The 18,466-nt window shown below is 39.4% G+C and overlaps 2 protein-coding genes across 3 annotated transcripts; both read left to right on the forward strand.

The window, feature by feature from the left end:
* The first annotated feature begins 20 nt into the window (after positions 1 to 20).
* LOC118423251 (chromatin modification-related protein MEAF6-like) lies at positions 21 to 7,385 on the forward strand. 2 transcript variants are annotated; one of them, XM_035831331.1, is made up of 7 exons: positions 21 to 206; positions 1,329 to 1,441; positions 2,074 to 2,164; positions 3,163 to 3,211; positions 5,039 to 5,186; positions 6,441 to 6,480; positions 7,049 to 7,385. In XM_035831331.1, the coding sequence occupies exons 1-7, from the start codon at positions 120 to 122 to the stop codon at positions 7,058 to 7,060; spliced, it is 540 nt and encodes a 179-aa protein (XP_035687224.1). In that variant the 5' UTR covers positions 21 to 119; the 3' UTR covers positions 7,061 to 7,385. The 2 variants fall into 2 exon arrangements, with proteins under 2 accessions (XP_035687224.1, XP_035687225.1); XM_035831332.1 differs by having other exon boundaries at positions 6,441 to 6,472.
* Positions 7,386 to 9,774: 2,389 nt separating this feature from the next.
* Positions 9,775 to 17,342, forward strand: LOC118423255 (sorting nexin-12-like). Its single transcript, XM_035831337.1, has 4 exons — positions 9,775 to 9,989; positions 12,409 to 12,504; positions 13,356 to 13,480; positions 15,161 to 17,342. Exons 1-4 carry the CDS (start codon positions 9,822 to 9,824, stop codon positions 15,264 to 15,266), a joined length of 495 nt encoding a protein of 164 aa, XP_035687230.1. The 5' UTR covers positions 9,775 to 9,821; the 3' UTR covers positions 15,267 to 17,342.
* Positions 17,343 to 18,466: the final 1,124 nt, after the last annotated feature.

Genomic DNA, 18,466 nt, shown 5'->3' on the forward strand with positions numbered 1-18,466 from the left:
TATATTTAAGCTTGATAGTGTCCCAATAGTACTGTAAATGTGAAAAAATATACAAATCTACATAAGGTACACCCCCATCAAATGACAAAGATCCACCGGTCCATGGGCAGATTTTCAAGATGGCGACAACTCAACGCACTCAGCAAGCTCAGGGCGACACCAGGCAAGAACTGTCTGAACTCGTCAAGAGGAAACAGGAATTAGCGGTAGATATCTTCTTCTAATGATGAAGTGTTTTATTTAGACAACAGAGTCTTCTGGATTTGTTTGCGGCTAGTACTCAGGTCTAGTGGGGGCGCTTTTGCACAGAGGCCTCGCCATGGGACATCCGGACATGTAGGCGGGAGTTATGAAATTTTATGAGGACAGCTACGTTATCTTCTCGGAACAATTACAGATCGATGATATGTTGAGTATGTTTTGGGTTCGAGGATGATTTGGTCGGAAATGGAAGTTGGGCGGAAACAATTTCCCTTGCATAATTTGCCAACTGCTATTATGCCTTTTCACACAAACGAAAATGGGTATCAAACCGGAGTTTGTCATACGACTAGATAATGGCAAAGGAATTATTGACAAGCACAAAAAAGCTGGAAAATGTCATCATTTAGGTGTACTTCTATAAAGTAGTCATCTTCAGTTGTAACGTTTTGCTGGTTCTAAAGAAAAATAATAAGCTCTTTCGGAGAGTCTTTGCACATGTCCACTGTGTAGCAACAGGAATTGTGGTTGCTGACTTGTAAACAGTTCCTCATTTGCATAACAATGTCCAGTGTTTATGTCTCAGGGGTCTTCACCTTTTACATATATGATCGAAATACTTTTTTTTGGCTACATGCAAAATTGCAAGTTGGCAAAAATTTTACGTGCAATTTGACAAATTTACATGCAAAATACAACTAGTCTATACTGCAATGTTCTAGCCAGCATCCATCATTCCATCCTTTAGTGGAATTTTGCTGCTCAGGACAGAAATTGGCGCATGAAACTATATACAAAACTTGAAATTTTGGAAACATACCCACATAATCAGCATTTGCCAAATTTATTTATAACACCTACTGACAACCGGTAAGGATCCCCGTTAAAGGCACCATGGACTCAGTATTTTTACTATAAGCCAGGTATTTTCAACATGCAAGATTGCAAGTTCAGAATATTTTTATGTGCAAATCTTAAAAATTATTGCAAGTTAAGTATGTGTATTTCGAACCCTGCAATTCCCATTTCTGCACATGCTTATTTTGGAGATGTGAAAAAGTTTGTTTTGGGGCCCATTTTTTTGTCTTTTTGTTTCATTTCTTTTATGTAATCTTTCTTATTTACAGGAAACCCTGGCTAATTTGGAGAGACAGATCTATGCCTTTGAAGGGAGCTACCTTGAAGATACCCAGATGTATGGGAACATCATCCGTGGATGGGACAGATACCTGACCAATAAGTGAGCAGTTTTTTAACATTACAATTGGATTGTAGAAATTTAGGTTTAAGGTTGTTTTTTTTTTTTCTCTCTCTTAATCTGCATCAGAATGCTTGCAATCAACACAGATATATTTTCAAGCTAACAAAACTTACGTGCCTGTGTCAAGAAGCTCTCCAGGCGAGTGGAAACGCTGTTCCAACAGTAGGGCTGTGAATTGTCAGGGCCCGAAATACTTTTTTTCAGCCAGGTTGTCCAAGTGGCAACCTGAGTCAAAAGACAGGTTGTGCCATCAACATTTCAGGTTGCCCCACTTTCAAATTATTACTGTCTTCAAATCAGCTACTTATCCATTATCTTTTCTTCCAGTTATATGTAACTATGTAATATGTTTTATGTTATCAAAAAATAAATACAAAAGCTTATGCATGTAGGTGGGGAAAAAGCAGTGTTCCAGCGGCAAAATTTCAGGTTGCTCAGTGTGCAACCTGGGTTTAAGATTAACTTGCGCAAAGCAAACTGTGGTTGCATTTTCAAGTGGGTAAGTGGGTATTTCGAGCCCTGATTGTCCTAGGTTAGTATTGTATATCTGCTTTGCACAGTCAAATTTCTGGTGCTATACTTACCCACAAACCATCGCACCTTCCCCTCAGCCGGACCACCAACAGTAAAGCTGACAGAAGAAACAGGAAGTTTAAGGAAGCAGAACGACTCTTCAGCAAGTCTTCTATAACATCACACGCTGTAAGTACAGTAGTTCTTGTCACAGTGTACAAAATACTTTAGTAAAAACTAGGTTGCACAACTGAATTTCAAGTTGCACCATCTACAATTTGCTAATTTCTGGGGAAAAAAAGGTACAATACATAACCTTTTATCATCATGTTACTTATAAGCATGTTTGTTTCAAACTAAAAATCAAATAAATTGACAACAAAATAGAGTTCTGAGGCTCCAAATCTAAGTTGCACGCTGTGCAACCTGAGTTTAGAAGTAAGTTGCACCAAGCAAAAAGTGGTTGCAATGTGCAAGTGTGCAAGTAGGTATTTTGCACGCTGTTGTCATTTGATCAGTTGTCTGTTTTGAATTAGGAACGTCCTGTGATTGATATAGAATACAACATGTGTAGTATTCTGTATCATCCTAGGTATGGCCCAAACACAGGTAGGATCGCCCGAAGGGTGATCAGACCAGCAAGAGGGCCGAGACCAAGGGCGAAAATGAATACCCCGTGTTGTATTTTATTGATGCAGAGGAAACTCAAGTTTATTGAAAAAAAGACAAAAAAGTACATTGCATGGACTACTTTATATTTCAATTGGAACAAAACAACTGAAGTCGCGCCGGTTTGGTTCGAGTTTTTGACAGAGGCGCATGGAAATGAGTACGATTTGTTCTAATCAAAATACTGTAAATACAGAAACTTTAGCGGTGGTTTACTGTTCGCAGTTTTCGCGGTGGCCGCTTCACCGCAAATTTAAAGCCACTGTAAACATTTTTCCATGGCAGTAAGAGACTACAATGCATGATGCTACTGCTAACTTAAAACCACCGCGATAGTCCTTTTCCCCGCTACCGTGAAATTAAATCCCCGCTTTTACAGTATTTAGCCCCAGACCCAACCAGAAAACTGATATCAAACTCAGAATAAAGATCTGTGCATTCATCTCCACATCAGGAGAGCAAACGATTTGGAACCTTACATGTATTTACCAACTTTTTTGTCTTCTTTTTATGTCCAGGCTATTCAAAGTGTCATTCAGAGTCAGCCCCAGCCATCAGAGGAGAAAAGTAAGTATAAAATGACAGCAAACTGGGGTGTCTGTGTTCAAGATCATGTGTCTGTAACTCATTGGTCATCAGTATTGATCCTGAACAAGGCAACAGTGGTCGTTAGGGGTGGATACCTTTTTGCTTGATCAGGTTCGAATCCGGTTCAGGTCCAGAGGTTTTCCTGAACCTGAACCGGATCCTGTCCCTATTACGCCGAGGCCGAGGTTGGTACATGTGGAAAATTCCTCAACTATCCTCGTAAATTTTCGCTCCAAATGAAGAATCAATGCACAGAAAAATTAACGAGCTGCTGACCGTCGAAAATGGCTAGATCGATGGCGTGGTGCTTGAACAGCTCGCCGTCGTGGTGATGCGCTCTATCGGCCGATTCCGTGGGCAATCCGGTGATCCTACGTCGTTTGCTGGCAGATACGTGTGCCTCGGTAGTCCAGACACGCTATACGCTAGATAGAAGCTCTTGATGACAACTAAAATCAGGAAATACTTGGATGAAAAGATAAGCGAGATGCGAGCTCTGCCGACCCAGGCGGCGGATGTCGCTCAGTGAGGTCAGAGGTCGCTTCCTTCAGAGAAATTCCACACGATTGCTCTACTAGCAATCCTACCATAATTAACCATGGGGCAAGCAACATTTTTTTCCTTCTTCTGAGCATGTATTCAATCCATTTTTCTGAGATTGAGGCGCAAAATATGTATCCCGAAGAAAAAAACTTTGCGCCAGGCAAAAACAAGCGCCATCATGTTGAATCGCCGAACAAGTTTCGTGGGTTCTCACCAAACCACGCTAGAATGTAGCAACTTCAGCCAATCACGTCGCAGCAAAACTCCAAACAACGCCACTTAGTGACCATACTGACAATACATCTAATATGGCGGCTTGTTGTTTTCGTCGGGCGCTGAAGTTTCCTTCATCAAGGCGACATAGATGCGCCTCAAACTCGGAAATATGGATTGAATACACATGCACAAGAAAGAAAAGATGTTGTTTGCCCACATGATTATATCTTCTGATTGCTGATTCTTCACTTAGAGTGAAAATTTACGAGAATAGTTGAGGAACTTTCCACTCAAGCTCGGTACGTACCTCGTGTCGTGATTAAATTTAATGTTTGTTTTTTTCATAGCGCATTTTTATTGTTGACTTAATGGAACCGACAGTTACACAAAGGGACGAATATTAATTTATGACGAATATTAAATCCATTGCCAAAGTAATAGTGGGATCTCTAAGTACAGTAGATTTCTTGAAATTTTTAAGACTACTGGTCCAAAAAAACGGTTCAGGACTTTCGGTTTTTCGGACTCGGTTCTTGGATGTTGTACCGGTAAAAAACAGTCCAGCCGAACCGGTATCCAGCCCTAGTGGTCGTTGAAAATTTGATCCGTGTATTACTTTGTGTTGGAAAAAAGGTTAGCATTGCAGGGTTGGACAAGTTTTCTAAAATTCACTTGTCCTATCGGGGAAGCACATAAAAAATTTACTCATACTTGCCCGAAGTAACTTTTCACTTGCCCAAAATTGACATAATGTTTTCTATGTACATTTGTATTTTCACTTCTAGCAATTCAAGGAATTCTTTTATAATGGTTTCCATTTTTCTGTATTGACCGATGCTTGATGCCATGACTGTGCAAAGCAACAAGTGTATTGAAATCTCACTCATGGAAAAATCTTACTTGCCCGATTGGGCAAGTGGGGTTGGACATGCATTTGCCCGATCAGCATTTTCACTTGTCCGGGACTATCGGGCTAGTGGACTTGTCCAACCCTGGCATTGTACTTCCATTAGCTTCCATGACCTGGACTGTGTCGTTTGTTTACAGGAGATGCCATGCAGGACCCTGCGGAGGTGGGACACGACAGCGGGAGTCAGAGCAGCACGTCCAGTCAACACGCCACCAACGTCGTACACTCCGGCAGGGTGCACAAAAGTTCTCACAAGAAACGGAAAAACAAGAGCAGACATCACAGGTGAGGAGGCTGGATTCTTAGGCATTATTAATATATCTCTAAATTTCACATCATGTTGTTGTCTCTGCATTGTAGCTAGAACCTTGACTTTTATTATCTGGAATTGACCACTTGTATAAAGTTATGATAAGTAAAACAGCATTATATATATAGCTTCTTTCTGAAAAAGCATCTTGTAAACATCATGAAAGAACTTTGCTAAATAACATTGAATATAACAAGAGTCTTGAATATAGTCAAGTCAAAGTTAAAGTTCCTTCCCGCGCCTGATGGTGCATAGGGCGGCACCCATCTCCGTTTCAGTAGCCCTGGGCCACACAACTTTGTGCCATCACCAGGGGTGCCTAAGCATTTGCACGAACCCTATGAAATTCGTACGAATATTATGTGATACACACGAATCACTATGCGAAAACGCACGAATATTATGAAATTCGCACGAATCACTATGCGAAATCGTACGAATTTTATGAAATTCGCACGAATCACTATGTGACACACACGAGCCTTATGTGATTTGCACGATCCTTATGCAAAAACGGCGGCCGGGAGGAGGCATGATTTTGAGCGTTTCTACCCGAGATATTTATATTTCAAGGCATGGAATGGACATTTACCGTCGCAAAGATGTATTTGATAGCCTGTGAGCTACTGTTTAGCTTCATTTCGGCGTGTTACATCGTATTTTCAGTCGCCGAAGCGGCGAAGCCGCCATCTTGAAAATCCCGCTCCGTTTGTCACGTGACCCCGCCAGTGGTTGCGCAATTTCGCATAAGGATCGTGCAAATCACATAAGGCTCGTGTGTGTCACATAGTGATTCGTGCGAATTTCATAAAATTCGTACGATTTCGTATAGTGATTCGTGCGAATTTCATAATATTCGTGCGTTTTCGCATAGTGATTCGTGTGTATCACATAATATTCGTACGAATTTCATAGGGTTCGTGCAAATGCTTAGGCACCCCTGATCACTACAGCAGGGGGCTAGTCCACTGGTAGTGGCGTGTGTTCTAAGTCCATACTCTTTCCCGAGTGCTGAGTGCTATGCAGAGAAAGCAGCATGTACCATTTTTAAAGTCTTTGGTATGACTCGGCGGGGATCGAACTCATGACCTACCGAATGCAAGGCGAACACTGTACTAACTCGGCCATTGCACGGGTCGTTGAATATAACTAGAGTGAAATTCAATGAGAGTGATATCTGTATATTATCATAGTTTTAACATTCTGACAATGATTACTTACTTTTTCAGGCTGGAAGTCAAGCTGAACAAAAAAGGCAGAGGTGATGTAGTAAGTTTTTGTTTGAAGGAATAGATGTCAGTAGGTGGCATATCTGTGCTGTTGATTAATTGTATTGGGCACAAAGTGTACATATGTAGGAAGTAACATTGTCCTTTTGCTGTTTTTGTGAGGACAGTTGAGTAAAGATGAAATTATACATTGATACTTCATATCTCCATAAGTTTGCAAAGCTCTGTCATACAGTAGACACATACTGAAACACTTTTCTATTGTGATTCCAATGCATGACTGAAGGATACACATGTAAAACCCAATGGAATCATACCTAATATCAAAGTAGTGACAAACTACAGTGACTACACCCACAGAAACACAAGGACCTGCCAGCCTGGATAAAGATAGATAGAAATTGGTGATTAAGTTTCGGACATTTCGAGTGACATCCATCACTCTTCTTCAACATTACTGGAATGAACTGGCAAAACAAATACAAATACTGGCTAGAACAAACTCAAAATGATTGTATGCAAATGTCGCTCATATGTAAATCATGTTAAGATAGTGCCTATGGTAAGACATATGTTGATTACTGATTGTGTGATGTGTTTAACTACAGGATGAGTACTGATGCTGGACTACTGTGGCTGTGAGGGACGTTGGATGGCTACAATGCAGCAGGTTTTAGTGTTATAATTAAGATTTCATATCCCATCTTCTGTAACAGAAGGGTATTAGGGGTCCCCTAAAACCGAGGGAAATAGGATAGTTGTATAGTTGTCATTGTCAGTACAAAGACAAGACACTGAATAGTCAATGTATTGTAAATAGTACATACTTTTTCTTGGGGTTTAAGGGACCTTACGGTAAAACTGGTTTCAAGCCATATTTCCAAGTTTGTGTCCTGATCATACATGTAAATAATAACTTCCTTTTATGTCATACCTGTCATTCTATTCACTGTTCTGTTCAACAAGAAGTTACAATAAAATGGTACAACTTTCAGTCAACAGATCTAATTTTGTATGGAAATATGTCAGTATCTTTTTTTATAGTATACCGGTAGTATGGTTTTGTAGGACCTGGTGTACCATGTCAAAATGAAAGCTCTTGTAGATAATATAGAATGAATACAAGAAATGAAACTTAATGATGCTAAAGTTCTGAGGAGAACATGTACATATACCTGGGGAGTTAGTTCTGCATGTCATACTCATACTGTCATACAGTTTTATAAGGCCACAGCAAGTAAATTTTATGGATTACATCCTCTGCAGACTCCAAATCTAATGCACATGGGTATCTTCCTGTAAATTAGTGGCAAGGAGAAATATTACCACAGTTAACATACACAATAATTATACAACACATTTGTATGTTGTTTTTTTCACCTGTCTAACATGTACAAATGCCCATTTTAAGGCATCTTTGAGTTTTACGTTATTGCGATACGATAGAAGTGACATTATTGCGATAAAACTTGAGACACATTTTTCACTCTCGGTATGTTGACTATTTAAATTGCCATTTAAAAACATGATCCTACCTTGCTCCCAAAACAAGTAGACTAATATAAGAGAGGAAATTTGTTGTGCTCCCATTTGAATATCTTCAATCGTGTAAATATGACATTGTAGTGAAATAGCTTTTTGGATTAAAGTTGGTGTTTCTTTCTTTTTGTATTAAAAGTTGTCGCTTCTTTCATGTCTTTAGATACCAGTGTCACTCAATTCATGTATAAATAAAACATGTATTGAGACCTAGAGTAGAAATGGCTGTTTCCAAATATAGCCGTGAAATTAGGGTTGGTAGGTAGAGGTATCAGGGTTGGACAAGTTTTCTAAACTTCACTTGTCCTATCGGGCAAGAACATAAAAGATTTACTTGCCCGAACAAACTTTGCGCTTGCCCAAAATTTAAATGACATTTTTCTATGTATTTTTACTTCCACTGATGAAGTTCCAGTAATGGCATTTTTTATCATTGGCTCTATTTGTCTGTGTTGACCAATGCTTGATACCATGACTGTGAAATACTAGTAGTAACGAGAATATCTAAAACCACACTCATGGAAAAATCTTACTTGCCCACATGTGCTTGCCCGATCAGCACTTTCACTTGCCTGGAACAATCAGACTATTGAACTTGTCCAGACCTGGGTATTTTCTCTTTTTTTTTTTCTGGCTGAAGTGATCCAACATCTACATTGTAGCAATGAAAACCTTAACTGTTAAGGTATCAAAATTAATGTGCATAGCTCGAGATTATTAGTGACAATGTTTGCAGCAACCTGAAATGTTCATGGGCAACCTAACATTTGGCTAAGGTTGTCCACTAATCAACTTGAATGCTAGAAAAAAGTGATTCGAACCTGGCAGTGCGTCTAGACCTTAAAGGGGCATTCCACTCCAGAAGGGGGTGGTGCTTTCCAATAGATAATGTGTCAATGAATACATAATCAGCCGAATTTTGTGGAATTCACATCGCACGATGTGTGTTTTGTACAAGATTATAACACTCACTAAACCCATGCAGACCCCACCCATGCATTCCCTATACGCATAGACACTCATAATGTTTATCGTGCATATTTTCGGAATAAATGAGGATCGCTAAGCACACCAAGAAGGCAAATTGCTCATAAGATAGCGAAGAACACATAACAAGACTAGATTTCTTAGCGATCCTGAAATTAGTTTTGTAACCTTTACCTAAAAGTTTTGCATTGTACTCAGCCATAGGATTAATTCAATTAGAGGGTACTTGGGGAGTTTTGTAGAAGACTGAATGCTTTTGAGGCACGTGGAGCAAATGAGTACTTTATCGTATAATGTGAAGTAGTATGCATTTATTACTTCCTAAAATCAATATCTATCTGAAAATAACACTCCCATGTGGAGTGGAATTCCCCTTTCCAATCTCATCTAATTTGACTTTCTAGATCACATACAAAGGTCTGTCATTTCACCAGGCAAGTCGTCTTCCTGGAGGGACGTAAAACGGGGGTCCCGTGCTCGAGGAGGTGCTTCGCCCACGTTAAACAGCCTCATTACTCATTGGGTACATACTGGCTGACAAAATACACCAGATGATTATATGATTATAATGTATAGCTGAAATTCTCAACGTCAGATGAAAAAAGTGATCTTGTTGACCCTGCCCTTTTCTGTTGTCTGTTCATTGCGTGAAAATGGAAAAGAAACACACTCAGAGCAGAATTAATGCACACCCTGATAACATAGCCAAATCTCCAAGCAGATATTCAACAGTGAAAGCGATCGTCATCATTTTTTTTCCTTCCAACATCTGCTCGGAGATTACCCACAGTGCTCCAGCAGTCACGTGCTTTGCCCGATTATTCAGGGTCCGGGTCCTCTCACTCCCTAACCAAGATGGCGGAAGAAACTCCTGTGGCGGATACCCGACGTTTGGCGGCGAAAAAACAGACCCTGGACGACGCTTACGCGGCTCCAGCCAACTTTTTGGAGATCGATGTACTCAACCCAGAGACGCACTTGATGGGGAAGAAGCGTTACACCGATTACGAAGTCAGAATGAGGGTAAGAAAGCGCGGATGGCCGTGTCATGTCGGATTCCAAACCCTCAAAAATCTGCATGGTTTCCGCCCACTTCCATGTGACGTCTCGTAGTCCATGTTTGTTTTCTACCCCCTATATTCCTTAACACTGAAGCTAGGTACAATTTACAGTGCAAGGATTGAATATTGATCTAAATCGGTGATGTAAATTGTAATTTTATAATTCCCAGGACTATCGGTGTCCTCAGTTCACCTTGTACACCTGTATTTGTTCTGAAGCGGATGCACCACAACTAGGATTTTAAACAAATAAGTTACGTATATTTTGATGCTGATTATTACCCTTTTATGGGTGGTCAGGAAATTATCTTTCATTGTTTGTATATGGACAGTAATGTACCATTGTGATATACAGAATTTATCATGAAAAAGTATACTATAAAATGAAAGTTTAGTTCTGTTGACACCTTTGACGTACACCTTGTACAAGCAAATTATGAGGTCTTATTAGAACCTCCTTGGTACAAGTATCTGTTTACTTGTAAGATCTCATCTGAAGAGTGAATTTCAACTCTTTTGGTTGATAATCATTGTCTTACCTGTGACACCTTTGTCTCACCTGTCAAACCATAAGCCCTTTTACAAAGATCAGAACACATTTGCAGCTAAAAGAATTCTAGGTAATATGTTAAACTTAAAGGCCTCGAAAGAGAAAACAGTCATTGTCTTAATCATTGTTGCAATTCGCGTAACAACGTCCAGATGAGTTTTGTTTCCTTTTTGTGGACCTTTACATAAAATTTTGACATATCACCTAGAATTCCTGTAGGCTGTGTAGACGCACATGCATCCTGATCTCTGTGTAAGGGCTTATTGCCTTACACCTGTTACACCATAGCCTTACCTGTTACTAGTGTTACACTATTCTCAAAAGTCTGGGAAAAAATGTTGTGTTTCCTGTTTCCCGACCTACCCTGCAGACCCTAGCCTTTTTTTGGGTGGACAGTAGAGTCACATAATTTCCAGCTAGCCTCTTTCTATTAGAGTAAAAATAACTTATTGTCCTCTCTACTGAAGGATGAATGTATCCACAAATTTGTAACTATCCTGCACAGAATTAAAGGTTAATAATCAAGATATAAGTGTCCTCATGCATTTCAGTATTGCTTGAGTTTTGGCCAAAGTCTAAAAGAATTTAAAAAATATATATATAATCCCTGTCAGGGTTGTAGCCAGCCTGAAATCATTTTCAGTCCCCTTGATTTTGAATGGGAATCCTATCGAGCACCAAAGGCATGGCGTGACGTTGCGCGTCATTTCTAGGGGGTCTGACCCTCAATCAAGACCCTCTGAAACACTATTTCCTGCATTTTGAGGTGCAAATTTTGCTTGTAGACTAAGCTGTTCAATGCCATCTGTTTTGTTGAAGAAGAACACATGGGTTTCAGTTTTTTTATATCTTTACATATCAATTTTTGTCTGTCCCAGGGGACGGAATGGGGAAAACTTTTTTTCAGTCCCCAGCTGCAAAATTCCTTCAAAGGACTGAAGGACAGGTGCTGGCTACAACCCTGATCCCTGTCCACCGACCCTATTTTTAAAAAAAACTGAAACAGGAAGTTTTTTTCCTAGGCCATACCTGTTTCACCATTAATTTTATGTACACCTCTTACTTTCATACCCTTGTCTTACATGTTCTAGTTCTGTATTACCTGTTACACCATTGCTGTTACAACTTTCTTTTACTTATTACATCTTTGTCTTATCGGTTGCACCATTAGTAATAGGTAAGTTAGGTCCGTTCCAGAGGTCGGATTGCCAGTGCGCCGTAACTAGTACCTGACGACTTTTCCATTAGCGGTAATGGGAAGCCCTGTGAATTTTATAATTATAGGGGCTATTAATGTATAAGGGGTAGCCCAGCAACAATCGCTGTGAATACTAGCATTACCTTACAGGGCTCGAAATTCATTTTTGGGATTAGGTGCACTGGTGCACCCAGCTTAAAAAATTGGGTGCACCAAAAATATTTTGGGTGCACCACTTAAATTTAAGTAGAATGTCAGAAAAACCTAATAGGAAAACATAGTTACATGCTATCAAATTCTTAAACAAGTGCCATGACAGACATTTTTATTATCTTTCTAACCCTTAGATGTCAAGAATATGATGACTTTTGTATACTACATTACTAGTACACTTTGATATCTTACATACATAAATCCAAGAAAATATTTGGGTGCACCCTGTGCACCCACAGAAAATAATTGGGTGCACAGCTACAATTTTGGGTGCACCTAGGTGCACATGCACCCAGTATTTCGAGCCCTGCCTTACCATGTACTTGTTATACCGAATGGTGAGATCTTATTACTGTTGATGTCAATCTTCTGTTTGTTGTCAAAGGTTCTAATATTATAGATTGTGTTTTTCTTCTTCAGACAAATTTACCAGTCTTCAAGATGAAAGAATCGTCGGTGCGCAGAAGATACAGTGATTTTGAGTGGCTTCGAGACGAGCTAGAGAGGAATTCAAAGGTGAGAAGTGAAGGAGTCATAATTTCACTGTAAAGCAAAACCTCATATTATTGTTGTACACAATGTAGATGCAGTTGCATGTAATAGGTACCAATGTGTGTAAAACATAAATGGTACCAAACAAGTACATTGGATTTTTGTTAGCTATAAAGATGGAATGGTAATTTCCATGGTCTAGAAAGCTAGTACATGTAATAATATGTAAAGTACTAGTATCATGGCCTTTTTAAGGCTGTAGGGGCCGTCAGCTGTTATCCAATGTGTCCAGGACACAGTTTTCAAAGATGGTCTGCTGCCTATCCCTCTCCTTCCACTGCAACAGTTTTACCTCCCTAACGAAGTCAGGTACCCAATTTTACACCAAGAGTGAGGAAAGCCATGTTTTAAGTGCCTTGTAAAGTATTAATAAGAGACAATGCCAGTGGAGAACACTAGCAATTTTTAAAATTCAAAAAGACCTTTGTCTTGAAATCCTTGATATGCAAAATTATTGGAGAAAATAGAAGAAAACATCATACATTTGAATTCTTCCAGTTGAATATGTTCAAGATTGGTGAAGAGGTGCATACTTTATTGGAGTTCTTCCATTTTATGTTTCAGTCCCACAGACTTGTGTTAGACTTGCCCCCAATTGGGAATGCGTATTTTGATTGGAGTGTACTTAAGTCAAGAAAATGCGGTTACTGTATTGGTAGGTGTGATGCAGTAGGTGTGATGAGTAGATTGGACTCATTCCTTAAGCTACTTACATTTTTCGCGCCACAGTCATCCCTCAGTAAGACATCTATCTGTATTGGCAGGTGTGCACAGCTGTTAATGGTTTGTTCTGTTGTGTGCCCCCCTCCCCACAGGTTGTGGTCCCACCTCTTCCTGGCAAGGCCTGGAAGCGCCAGCTACCATTCCGCGGAGACGATGGAATCTTCGAAGACGAGTTTATTGAAGAACGACGCCAGGGCCTGGAGGCATTTATCAATAAGTAAGATGATAATTTTGTATGGATGTCTTTGGATGACCATGCGTATTCCTGTTTGAGAAAGATTTATATTCATTTTCAGCCACAAGTACTATCGGTGGTCAGTAAGTCGGGCCTCTTCCAGTTTTGGGGGCACAGTTATGAAGGATAAAACCTTTTATGAATGTCTACCAAACTCAGGCTTTTAGCTAGGATTTTATTATAGGGAGTCCAAATTTATTGGTGAGTCGCAGTAAGTGACTATTGTAGGGGGGTCCGGGGGTATCCACCTTCCATGGTGCAGAGTTTTTAATGATTTTAAATTAAAAATAGTGCATTCTAAGGTATCCTAAAAGGCAAAAATACAGTTACAGAGGCCACAGTAGAAGACTGTGACCACAGATGACCTGGTAGCATCCCTAGTCAATCAGAATTTCATGCTTGTCAGTGGATTTTTTCCCCAGTGCAAGAGCGTCCAGAGCGTCAAATTTCTTGTTATTCTAAGAAAAGCGCGTCTTCTGAACGCGTTGACGCATGCCTGACCAAACTTCAAAACATTGCAATCATTACCTTAAAGAGGAAGCAAAAGTTAAGTGAGAGAGAAAGGAAAGATGTGGGCAGTTGATCTGTGACCTGAGGTGCACAGGCCTAAAGCTTTGCTGAAAGTCAAATCCCACTTCTTTCTAGTTCAAATATGAAGGAAACGTAAGCCATGTAAGTACCTACTCACTGGCTGTGTACAAAGAATTCTATATCCTATGAAGGAAATCCTCATCAAAAATTTTGACGTTGTCGTTGTAGATTTCATGGCATGAGGAACACAATCCACACACCTCTGATCACAGTTCATCCTTGTTCTTCTCACCACTTAATTACTGATTTTCAAAAGGATGTTGACTGAAAAGTAATGACCACTATGATTTCATATTAAAGGGCTCGAAATACGAAATATTTTCGTAGGCTCATGTATGTAACTAAGGTTTGTGTTAGAAAGATAATAAAATGTCTATCATATTACTTGTATAAAAATTTTAAGTTGGAATTTGGTTTCATTGAAATTTTTGACGCTGCAAAACTCAGAAGAGGAGCAGTAAGGTTTTTTATTATCTTTTTCTAACATTCTACTTTATTCTATGTGGTGCACATTTTTTAGGTTGGCTGCACCAGTGCGCCTAATCCCAAAAATTAATTTCGGGCCCTGTACTTAAGAATTGTTTCTTAAAATTTGAGTTGTGTACCTTATCTTTGGGTGAGGCCCAGGGTTGTAGCCAGCACCCGTCCTTCAGTCCTTTGAAGGAATTTTGCAGCTGGGGACTGAAAAAAGTTTTCCCCATTCCGTCCCCTGGGACAGACAAAAATTGATATGTAAAGATATTAAAAAAACTGAAACCCATGTGTTCTTCTACACCAAAACAGATGCCATTGAACAGCTTAGCCTACAAGCAAAATTTGCACCTCAAAATGCAGGAAATAGTGTTTCAAAGGGTCTTGATTTAAAAATTTTCTGGGATCCAGACCCCCTAGAAATGACGCGCAACATCACACCATGCGTTCCGTGATTCCCATTCAAAATCGAGGGGACTGAAAATGATTTCAGGCTGGCTACAACCCTGGAGAGGCCACAAACTTATTGATCACCCCTCATGTATCTCCAAAGCAATGTTGGATGAAGTCTGATGGTTGTTTTTTTGTTTGTTTTGTCAGGATTGCTGGACACCCCCTGGCGCAGAATGAGCGCTGCCTGCACATGTTCCTGCAGGAACCCACGCTGGACAAGAGTTACGTTCCGGGACAAATCCGCAACACGTGATTCACCCCCCCTCCCCCGCGCAGCTCAACTTACACTCCCCACACCACCCGTAGAAATCCCTACCCTCTGTACCCTTTCTCCCAGAAACCCCATTAGAAATTTTGAGATTCTTCTTACCATGTTCCAGCTTAAACATGAGAGACTTTAATCAGGGCTTAGCTGAAACATATTTCTTTTCAAAGCTTTAAGAAGCCCACTAGTTTTTAGTACCTTACTGAAGTAATATCCATTAGTGTATGTTTAGTTAATACGATACCCGCACGATAAGAGAATAAATCAGTATTGATCTTATACACAAGTGATTCTTTGTGCACAATTATTGGTGGAGAACTCAATAAGACAGAAATCATAGGTCTACTCTTAGATAATCCATGTAGAAGCTATATTCTGCTTTTTTTATGTCTGTATGTTCACTGTGGATTCGAGAAACGCTGTATTTTGTTTTAGCACTTCAGTTTGCAGCTAACAAAGAGAAAGTCGAACGTTGAATCCACTAGTACAACTGTGTTAAGTTCATGGCAATACTCATGTTGGAAATATAGTACGGGGGGTGAGAACTCCTGAGATGTTGAAAGAGACTGTTTAGAAGCCACTGGTAATTTTTGCAAGTAGTCAATAAAATAATTGAAGATTTCCTTGTGACAGTATGAGGCACACAGGGTTCTTGTCAGTTTTGGGGCCTCTGTGCTGTTATTTGTATCCCCTATACTGTGATTTAGGCACCTACATGTACGCTGTATTTCAACCAGCGCAGGGGGCTTTTCTTTTGTTTGGCAATAAAGGCTAAAAATGTTGGCTTTATTTCGTGAAATTTGGCCCTCAAAATGCAGGTTTTTCTGAGGGTTATGAATTAAAAATTTTGAGGGGAGGATGCCCCAAGACCCCCTGCAACGCTCACACCTGCGCCACTTACCACATGGCCTTCCATGCTAAAATGCCCCCTACACTGTGAAAAATTCCTGGTGAGAACCCTGTTAAGTGTAGAACAACTACCACTTCACAAAATCCAACTTTACCTTGAAGCACGCTTTAGCCAGGGCATCAGGCAAAGGTATGGCCTGTGAACCGATTAGTTTCCACCCCATTTTAAGCCTGATATTTCAATTGTACAATGTTCTTGTACAATGTCATGTAAAAAGTGACAATTTTTCAGCTGTGACCCAAAAGAAATTTGATGAATGTAGTAGAAAACAGAATTATTGGGAGTCAGATGCTGAAATTTCAATACATATGCAGATTTCTTTCCAAGACTCACACAAGTAGAGCAACTATTGAACTAGTGCTGGAATTTCCTCCAAAGGAAGTTATACACAGTAGATGAAATTCATGTACACAAAAAGTTTGGAAACTTGATTTCAGTCAATTATGTTCCCATTGTATTATATATGGTATTCTATCTTGTATCATTGTAAAACGTGATGTTTATAACCTTTTTAACTGTTCACAGTATATTCCTGAGACAACGACCATGGTTAATTAGGACGCAAATAAAAAGTGCTGGATTTAACTTAAGTTGTGTGCCACCATTTTTGTACATTGTTTTGAGAAGATGCAAAATGTGTTTGGCTTTAGTTTTGGATATGCTTCTGCTATTGACTCTTTTGACAGTTTTCTTTTAATGTGAGGAGAAATTAATAATAGCAGAGGTACGATAAACCAAATTCAAGTTTGCAAACTTTTTGTGTCAAGTGTATATCATGCTGGGTCCATGGTTGAGTATATACACTTGCTTGTACCATTCGCTCTAGCCTCCTTTGCAGAATTTAAGGAGCACATTTATTTTGCTGATTCCTGATTTTCATCATGGGCTAGGTTCTCTAATCTTGGGGAGATATGCCAAATTGGGGAGATAGTTTTTGTGCAAAACCTGGCTGATGCTGAAAATCGCATCTCACGAAATACAACGCTAGCATTCCTAGAAGTCTGCGAAGGAGGCTAGCAGCCCTAAAGACATATAACAGTATACATGTTTTTACTGTGTATTCCTTTGTTCAGTGCATACATGTAATTTGCTTGTAATTAAACTTCTTGCCAAGACTCTCATATAGTTATACAAATATATCTGTGTAAACTACACGTGGCTTTTGTGATGTAATTTTGCCCTCTCATTACACAAGTAGAAAATACTGTTTTGAGTGTATTGTTTGTATAAACTGTATAGCTGGGATGTTTTTTTCGTTGGTAACAAATATTTTAAAAATATTGCAGTATGCCACAGAGGGTTTGTATGGAGTGTCTTGACAATACTTTATGCTGAATTCAGCAGAGCCCTTACATACTTATTATGCTATTAGTATTAAAAAATTTCCTCACTATGAATAACTTGAACAGGATGGCTAAGTTTCCCTACAAATTCCAGGCAAGATAGGCTGCCTATGCGTTGCAGAAATGCAGGCCTATTGTATAGTGATCAATATGTAAAAAATTGTATCCACAAGTAGTGCAAGTCCGGACCTGAACCTGATTCAGTTTCTGAGAACCTGTGAATTGGCGATCCTCAAAACATTGGTCCTTTTCGGAAATCTGTTTTGTGGAGTATTAGGCTCCCACTGCCAATTTAAAACTGCCTCTGTACGATTGACTGCAAAACTTGTTAGACTCTAGTCACTCTACTCTACTTTGATCGTTATTTTCCTCGACCAGTAGGCCCCCAAATCTGTGAATGCCTGATCATATAATTTGTCCATTTTTCAATAGGTCTAACATCCGGTCCTCGGAATTTTTCCAGGTCTGTTTTTTCTGGACAGGTCCAATAAGAAAAACGGTTTTCATAGGCATCCTTCTATCCCAGATAATACTACTGGTGGTGGAAATGGAGATGCATTTTATGATCAATGTACTCAATAAATTATCCAAAACCCAAAAATACAGTGAGTCAACTAGATTCAGACTATCATTTATTGTATAATAATTTCTTCAAACTTTCACATTAGTGTGAATATAATGAATCTATCATAAATAAATTAATCCAATGCATATATTATTACGTACCTAATACATAATGGTTGATACAGAAAAAGGAAAAGTCCTTTCGTTCACACCTGCATTCACATTGTACAAAAAAGTTTCATCTAAAAGCACTTAATTCCAAATTTTTGGCATTGTAACAATTATAATATGTTCAGTATCTCCTGTCCCTTTATTAAATAGCAAACCCACATACAAATATAAACAACTGTATTTGTAGCTGATTATAAAGT

This window comes from Branchiostoma floridae, chromosome 9 (assembly GCF_000003815.2).
Source record: "Branchiostoma floridae strain S238N-H82 chromosome 9, Bfl_VNyyK, whole genome shotgun sequence".
NCBI classification, from domain to species: Eukaryota; Metazoa; Chordata; class Leptocardii; order Amphioxiformes; family Branchiostomatidae; genus Branchiostoma; species Branchiostoma floridae.